Source organism: Triticum urartu, chromosome 2 (assembly GCF_003073215.2).
Source record: "Triticum urartu cultivar G1812 chromosome 2, Tu2.1, whole genome shotgun sequence".
Lineage (NCBI taxonomy): Eukaryota > Viridiplantae > Streptophyta > Magnoliopsida > Poales > Poaceae > Triticum > Triticum urartu.
This window is the reverse complement of record NC_053023.1, coordinates 50,652,075-50,659,501: the sequence shown is the minus strand read 5'-3', so window position 1 is coordinate 50,659,501 and position 7,427 is coordinate 50,652,075. Positions and strand designations below refer to the sequence as shown.

At 39.5% G+C, this 7,427-nt stretch overlaps 1 protein-coding gene across 7 annotated transcripts; it reads right to left on the bottom strand.

Moving 5' to 3' along the window:
* Positions 1 to 243: 243 nt before the first annotated feature.
* LOC125535622 lies at positions 244 to 3,881 on the bottom strand. Of its 7 annotated transcripts, none has more exons than XR_007294754.1 (8): positions 3,567 to 3,881; positions 3,412 to 3,474; positions 3,255 to 3,333; positions 3,103 to 3,145; positions 1,472 to 1,617; positions 1,288 to 1,326; positions 682 to 745; positions 244 to 581 (listed from the first exon to the last, which is right to left on the bottom strand). XR_007294754.1 is itself a non-coding variant. In XM_048698682.1 (7 exons), exons 1-7 carry the CDS (start codon positions 3,626 to 3,628, stop codon positions 562 to 564), a joined length of 369 nt encoding a protein of 122 aa, XP_048554639.1. In that variant the 5' UTR covers positions 3,629 to 3,881; the 3' UTR covers positions 244 to 561. The 7 variants fall into 7 exon arrangements, 2 of the variants coding, with proteins under 2 accessions (XP_048554639.1, XP_048554640.1); XR_007294751.1 differs by having other exon boundaries at positions 1,472 to 1,509; XR_007294752.1 differs by having other exon boundaries at positions 682 to 1,326.
* Positions 3,882 to 7,427: the final 3,546 nt, after the last annotated feature.

The following is a 7,427-nucleotide window of genomic DNA, read 5'->3' as shown; positions in this document are numbered from 1 at the left end:
TTATATTGAAAATGTGGTTATCGCGGTGCGAAATCCGAGTTTGAAAAAAAGATATTTGTGTAACATGTACAAACCAGCTAAGGAAGCATTGTTTTAGTTGAAAATATGGTTATAATGATTAGATATCTGAGTTTGAAAAAAAGATATCAAAAAGAAAATTCATGGTTTAGTTGTGAGGAAGCACATATGGTAACAAATTTAACCCCTCTTAATAAAAAAAGAAGAGGCATGTTGTGTACAATAAGATGTATAATAAATTTACCCCTTGCGCCACAGGTCTCATTTGAAACAAAGAGTTATTCGACAATAAATGCTTGACAAATTGGCAATAATAAGGATCCTTTTAATAATGAAATTTGAAAGAAGCATAGCTTCAAACTATGTAATAGAGTTTTCAAAATGCAGGCATTCTCCCTATATAATTTTGCTATTTAAGTTGGAACTTAGGAATCCATGTCACGGTTTATCCTCGATACATTGTTGGTAACTCTCCCCTCCCACTCTGGATCCATAGCATTTCGTCCTTCACAACCCCTTTATAGTCTTGACTGGTTTTGAATGTCACGCTGGAAACACCATTCCTGCTCAAATAATAGCAAGCTATAGATATCGAGCAACAATATAGTGTGAATAACTGAACATGGAAATCTGACAGTAAGACTAATGGAACACAAAGTATACCTCCTGCAATTTCTTCCATCTTCCATTCAATTCTATGGGAAAAGGTTGCAACATGAGGAATAGCCTGCAGAAATAGATAGTATCAAATACTGCACAAGTCAATAAAATGTTACTGCTAGCCATAGTCCATACATTCTATCTCTTATTGTACTTTTTGCATCCTACTACGACTCAGAGCACATACATGACATATCCTGGTAATGCCATAATTGTTGTTAGGGACTGAAATGAGTTGTCCAGGTTTTTACTGGTAAATCAATTCAGTTTACATGCAACTAATAAAATTTTCCAGGGAAATGTTGTAGTGATATCATGGTGGCGCAAGCATAGAAGTTGTTATCGAGTGGAAAGAACAGTCTAGATTTTCAGTACTGAATTTGTCCGACCTAGCATTGCAGAAAGCTAAAGTTTATTAAGAGCATTATCTCCCAACACACAGAAGGAATCCAAAAGCTGCAAACAGTGATACGCCTAAAAAATTACAGCATATTATTAGCTGAAAGATCAAGATGTTGTGTGATATGTGACAGAATACTCATTGTATGCTGTACATGAGGAGGTTTGTGAGCAAATTGACGGACTGTTAAATGAGTCATAGGACAGTACCGGATAGAGCATTCACTTCTTCAAAATGTATTCAATAAACTGAAAGAGAAATGCATCATGTTACAGGTGTAGCCAAGTACAGTTGAAAGCAAAATTGATATAGCTTTGTAAAGTTGAAAGTATAAAACTTCACACAAGGTAAAGCAAGTCAAATCAGAGGGGAAAGGAGGGCAGGAACATGCACCTGGAGCAAGAGGGGGCACAATCTCGTGTTCTGTCTTTCTGAAATAGAGAACACTTATATATCAACTAAAATAGGTTCAGGAGATGAACAATCAGATAGAGCTGCTCAAATGCATTAATAACTTCCCTTCGGCCTTGCAGACAACACTACAAGAAGAGGCTTCGTAACTCAACCACATCATCTATACAAAGGGCAAAAAGAAAAGGAAATTGAATTGTGTGTACGCATACACTGGAAGACACTGCAGACCAGTTCCTAATGCTTCTCTAGGTCTTACAGCCATCGGTTAATCCGTGAGAAGGAGAACGGAGAAAAACAAAGTGTAGATCTTAGTCTCTAAGGCATTTCATCAATCATGTAAAGATCTAAAGATGAAGCGGTTCTGGATTTGGGTTGGGAAATTGGCCGAGCAATTATGACCAGGCTGCACCAATAAGTCCTTGCCAACATGTAAATTATCCAGTCAATAGAAATGGTATACCTTCGTAAATAACCTGTCCTATTTAGACAAATAAATTTGTAATCTTTTATTAATCCAGGACAAAGTGAGATGGCAAGGTCTTCAGAAACATCCAGCCGACAGTCTCAAATTAGAGGCTTGAATTAAAAAAAGGATCTTCAACTACTTCAACACACTATCAAAGGCGAGCATTCCACCTTGTTCAAGCAGGCTGTCAGATCAATTTTTAAATGATTCTCATGTTGCCCAAAACAGAAATTGGATAAGGGCTCTGCCCCATTAGCTTAGATCTTTTTTCTTTTGTTTCTATTTTCACCTTTCCCTTTGTAACATACTGTTTTTTAATGAAAATATACCATAGAACTATTGTTCTGCAGTTTGCTATTCAAAAAAAGTGAAGTTACCTAAAGGGCTATGTCCATCTTCTTCAGTCCTATTCACACTGAGAGGAAATAACAGAAAACTCGCAAACATGACCCAAAAAATAGATCTTCAGTCCTATTCATATGGTTCATATGTACCAATGCATGGTTTTTGTATATAAATAGAAAATTTTGAAGACACATATTCCAGTTTTCTTTATTTACAGGAACACCATAGAGATCACATGCCTATAGTTTGCCATGCAAGATTATGCAAATTAATAGCTAGAGCGACATTTCACTACAACAATTAGTGGATAATGTATTTGACTAAAGTAGTACTATTATAGTGTCTCTATTGTATCTCAAGAATTAATTGGATGTTTGTACAACAAATACTATTCATAAGCAATTGTCACATGCTTTCTTATTACATCTAGTCCAGCAAGATGGATCCATATCCATAATTGGCGTTGTAATGAACTGCGGTTTCTTTCAAAAAATTAGTCTGAGAATTGGACAAATATGCTTCTGTGTACAACAGAAAGAGTGAGCACGGGGGGCATCAAGTTACCATGACCTCCAAAACATGTATAACAACGGAAACAAGTGGACAAATCCTGCTCACATGCATACATGAAATATAAGCAACACGAGAACGAACAACACACAACGCCCGACCATATCCGGAACATTTAAATGATCGGCATGACATACAGATATTTAAAAGATCACCAAGGCAGACAGTGTGACACGAAGATACTGAAAGTAAAACACGCACACATGTAGTAGAAAGGAAAGAAGAAAACCTTGATGAGTCGAATGACACAGCAACAGAAGAGATCGTACAGCCTGCGAAAGTGCGAAATACACAAAGAAAACAACCGGTCAGAGCACAACGACACATAGGCATGCAATGAACACTCAGCCAGTCAGAGAAGCAACAGAACGGCCTATTTACCGGAGGCAGCAAGCAGAAGCACGTTGGGTAAGCAGCAGGACGGACGAGAAGAAGAAGCGCCGGCAACAGGAGAAGTACGCTGAACCATAGAACAAGCATCAGCACACATGCATTTCATCAAACATTCTATAGGCAAGCACAAGAGGAGTGTACTAACCTCAATGAGAAGGAGAGACGGACCCAAGGCTCGACGCAAACGACAACAGGAAACCGTACCAAACTGCCCATGAAGGAAACGAAGGCAAACATGCGAAATTAGCACGACGAATCCAAAGCAGCGGCGAAGAACATACGAACCAGAGAAGGACGAACCTCAACCAGCAGCAACATCGAGCAGAGGAGGCCCATCGGAACAGAGCATGGGGCTGCCGCATCTCAGCCACCAAGCGGCACAGCGAGGCAATATATCCCAGTCCATCTGTCCTTTCCCATCATAGTTTCATTCATCTTCTAGATGACTAACACGATTAGCACATCAACCAAGAAAATAAGAGGAACGATGAACATCACACGGAAAAAACAAGAACGATGAACATCACCTCAGCAGGAGAAGAGGTAGATCGATTGGGCTATTTGTCCTCGGCCGCCAGCGGCATGGTCGGAGGGCGATGCTTCTCCTCTTCCAGATCGTTCTCGTCGGCGGCCCGGAGATCCTTGTTGACTGCTACCTCTTGAGCACTGCGTTGGTTTTCCCTTGAAGAGGAAAGGGTGATGCAGCAAAGTAACGTAAGTATTTCCCTCAGTTTTCGAGAACCAAGGTATCAATCCAGTAGGAGGCTACGCGCGAGTCCCTCGCACCTACACAAAACAAATAAATCCTCGCAACCAACGCGACAAGGGGTTGTCAATCCCAACACGGTCACTTATGAGAGTGAGATCTGATAGATATGATAAGATAATATTTTTGGTATTTTTATGATAAAGATGCAAAGTACAATAAAAGGCAATGAAAATAACTAAGTGTTGGAAGATTAATATGATGGAAGATAAACCCGGGGGCCATAGGTTTCACTAGTGGCTTCTCTCAAGAGCATAAGCATTTTACGGTGTGTGAACAAATTAGTGTTGAGCAATTGACAGAATTGAGCATAGTTATGAGAATATCTAGGTATGATCATGTATATAGGCATCACGTCCGAGACAAGTAGACCGACTCCTGCCTGCATCTACTACTATTACTCCACACATCGACCGCTATCCAGCATGCATCTAGAGTATTAAGTTCATAAGAACAGAGTAACGCTTTAAGCAAGATGACATGATGTAGAGGGATAAACTCAAGCAATATGAAATAAACCCCATCTTGTTATCCTTGATGGCAACAATACAATACGTGCCTTGCTGCCCCTACTGTCACTGGGAAAGGACACCGCAAGATTGAACCCAAAGCTAAGCACTTCTCCCATTGCAAGAAAGATCAATCTAGTAGGCCAAACCAAACCGATAATTCGAAGAGACTTGCAAAGATAACCAATCATACATTAAAGAATTCAGAAAAGATTCAAATAGTGTTCATAGATAAATTTGATCATAAACACACAATTCATCGGTCTCAACAAACACACCGCAAAAGAAGAATACATCGAATAGATCTCCACGAGAGAGGGGGAGAACATTGTATTGACATCCAAAAAGAGAGAAGAAGCCATCTAGCTAATAACTATGGACCCGAAGGTCTGAGGTAAACTACTCACACATCATCAGAGAGGCTATGGTGTTGATGTAGAAGCCCTCCGTCATCGATGCCCCCTCGGACGGAGCTCCGGAACAGGCCCCAAGATGGGATCTCGTGGATACAGAAAGTTACGGCGGTGGAATTAGGGTTTTGGCGCCGTTTCTAATCGTTTGGGGGTACGTAGGTATATATAGGAGGAAGGAGTACGTCGGTGGAGCAACAGGGGGCCCGCGAGGGTGGAGGCCGCGCCTGGGGGGTAGGCGTGCCCCCCTACATCGTGGCTTCCCTGTTGGTTGCTTGACGTAGGGTCCAAGTCTCCTGGAACATGTTCGTTCCGAAAATCACGTTCCCGAAGGTTTCATTCCGTTTGGACTCCATTTGATATTCTTTTTCTGCGAAACTCTGAAATAGGCAAAAAATAGCAATTCTGGGCTAGGCCTCCGGTTAATAGGTTAGTCCCAAAATAATATAAAAGTGGATAATAAAGCCCAATAATGTCCAAACCAGAAGATAATATAGCATGGAGCAATCAAAAATTATAGATACGTTGGAGACGTATCAAGCATCCCCAAGCTTAATTCCTACTCGTCCTCGAGTAGGTAAATGATAAAAACAGAATTTTTGATGTGGAATGCTACTAGGCATAATTTCAATGTAATTCTTCTTAATTGTGGCATGAATATTCAGATCCGAAAGATTTAAGATAAAAGTTTAATATTAACATAGAAATAATAATACTTCAAGCATACTAACTAAGCACTTATGTCTCTTCAAAATAACATGGCCAAATAAAGTTATCCCTACAAAATCATATAGTGTGGCTATGCTCCATCGTCATCACACAAAGTATTCAAATCATGCACAACCCCGATAACAAGCCAAGCAATTGTTTCATACTTTTAATGTTCTCAAACTTTTTCAATCTTCACGCAATACATGAGCATGAGCCATGGACATAACACTATAGGTGGAATAAAATGGTGGTTGTGGAGAAGACAAAAAGGAAGTAGATAGTCTCACATCAACTAGGCGTATCAACGGGCTATGGATATGCCCATCAATAGATATCAATGTGAGTGAGTAGGGATTGCCATGCAACAGATGCACTAGAGCTATAAATGTATGAAAGCTCAACAAAAGAAACTAAGTGGGTGTGCATCCAACTTGCTTGCTCATGAAGACCTAGGGCACTTGAGGAGGCCCATTGTTGGAATATACAAGCCAAGTTCTATAATGAAAATTTCCCACTAGTATATGAAAGTGACAAAACAAGAGACTCTCTATCATGAAGATCATGGTGCTACTTTGAAGCACAAGTGTGGAAAAAAAGGATAGTAGCATTGTCCTTTTTATTAATTTTTTATTTGTCCTTTATTTTTTTATTTGGCCTTTCTCTTTTTTTGGCCCTTTTTTTGGCCTTTCTCTTTTTTTATTTGGGACAATGCTCTATTAATGATGATCATCACACTTCTATTTATTTACAACTCAAAGATTACAACTCGATACTAGAACAAAGTATGACTCTATAGGAATGCCTCCGGCGGTGTACCGGGATGGCAATGATGCATGAGTGACTTATATGAAAGAATTATGAACGGTGGCTGTGCCACTACTAATATGTCAACTACATGATCATGCAAAGCAATATGACAATGATGGAGCGTGTCATGATAAACGGAATGGTGGAAATTTGCATGGCAATATATCTCGGAATGGCTATGGAAATGCCATGATAGGTAGGTATGGTGGCTGTTTTGAGGAAGGTATATGGGGGGTGTATGATACCGGCGAAAGGTGCGCGGTATTAAAGAGGCTAACAATGATGGAAGGGTGAGAGTGCGTATAATCCATGGACTCAACATTAGTCATAAAGAACTCACATACTTATTGCAAAAATCTATTAGTTATCGAAGGAAAGTACTACGCGCATGCTCCTAGGGGGATAGATTGGTAGGAAAAGACCATCGCTCGTCCCCGACCGCCACTCATAAGGAGGACAATCAATAAATACACCATGCTCCGACTTCTTAACATAACGGTTCACCATACGTGCATGCTACGGGAATCACAAACTTCAACACAAGCATTTCTCAAATTCACAACTACTCAACTAGCAAAACTCTAATATCAGTATCTCCATCTCTCAAAACAATTATCAAGCATCAAACTTCTCTTAGTATTCAAAACACTCATAAGAAAGTTTTTACTAATCTTGAATACCTAGCATATTAGGATTATTTAAGCAAATTACCATGCTATTTAAGACTCTCAAAATAATCTAAGTGAAGCATGAGAGATCAATAGTTTCTATAAAACAAATCCACCACCGTGCTCTAGAAGATATAAGTGAAGTACTAGAGCAAAACTATATAACTCAAAAGATATAAGTGAAGCACATAGAGTATTCTAATAATTTCCAAATCATATGTGTCTCTCTAAAAAGGTGTGTACAACAAAGATGATTGTGGTAAACTAAAAAGAAAAGACTCAAATCATAC

Bases quoted from the DNA above. Each gene is read 5' to 3' on its own strand.
- LOC125535622 (XM_048698682.1), bottom strand. From the start codon at position 3,628: ATGCGGCAGCCCCATGCTCTGTTCCGATGGGCCTCCTCTGCTCGATGT. The intron at 3,475-3,566 runs GTTCGTCCTTCT...CTTCATGGGCAG, and splicing joins CGATGTTGCTGCTGGTTGAG to TTTGGTACGGTTTCCTGTTG. The intron at 746-1,471 runs GTGCATGTTCCT...CTATTTCTGCAG, and splicing joins TGTGCCCCCTCTTGCTCCAG to GCTATTCCTCATGTTGCAAC.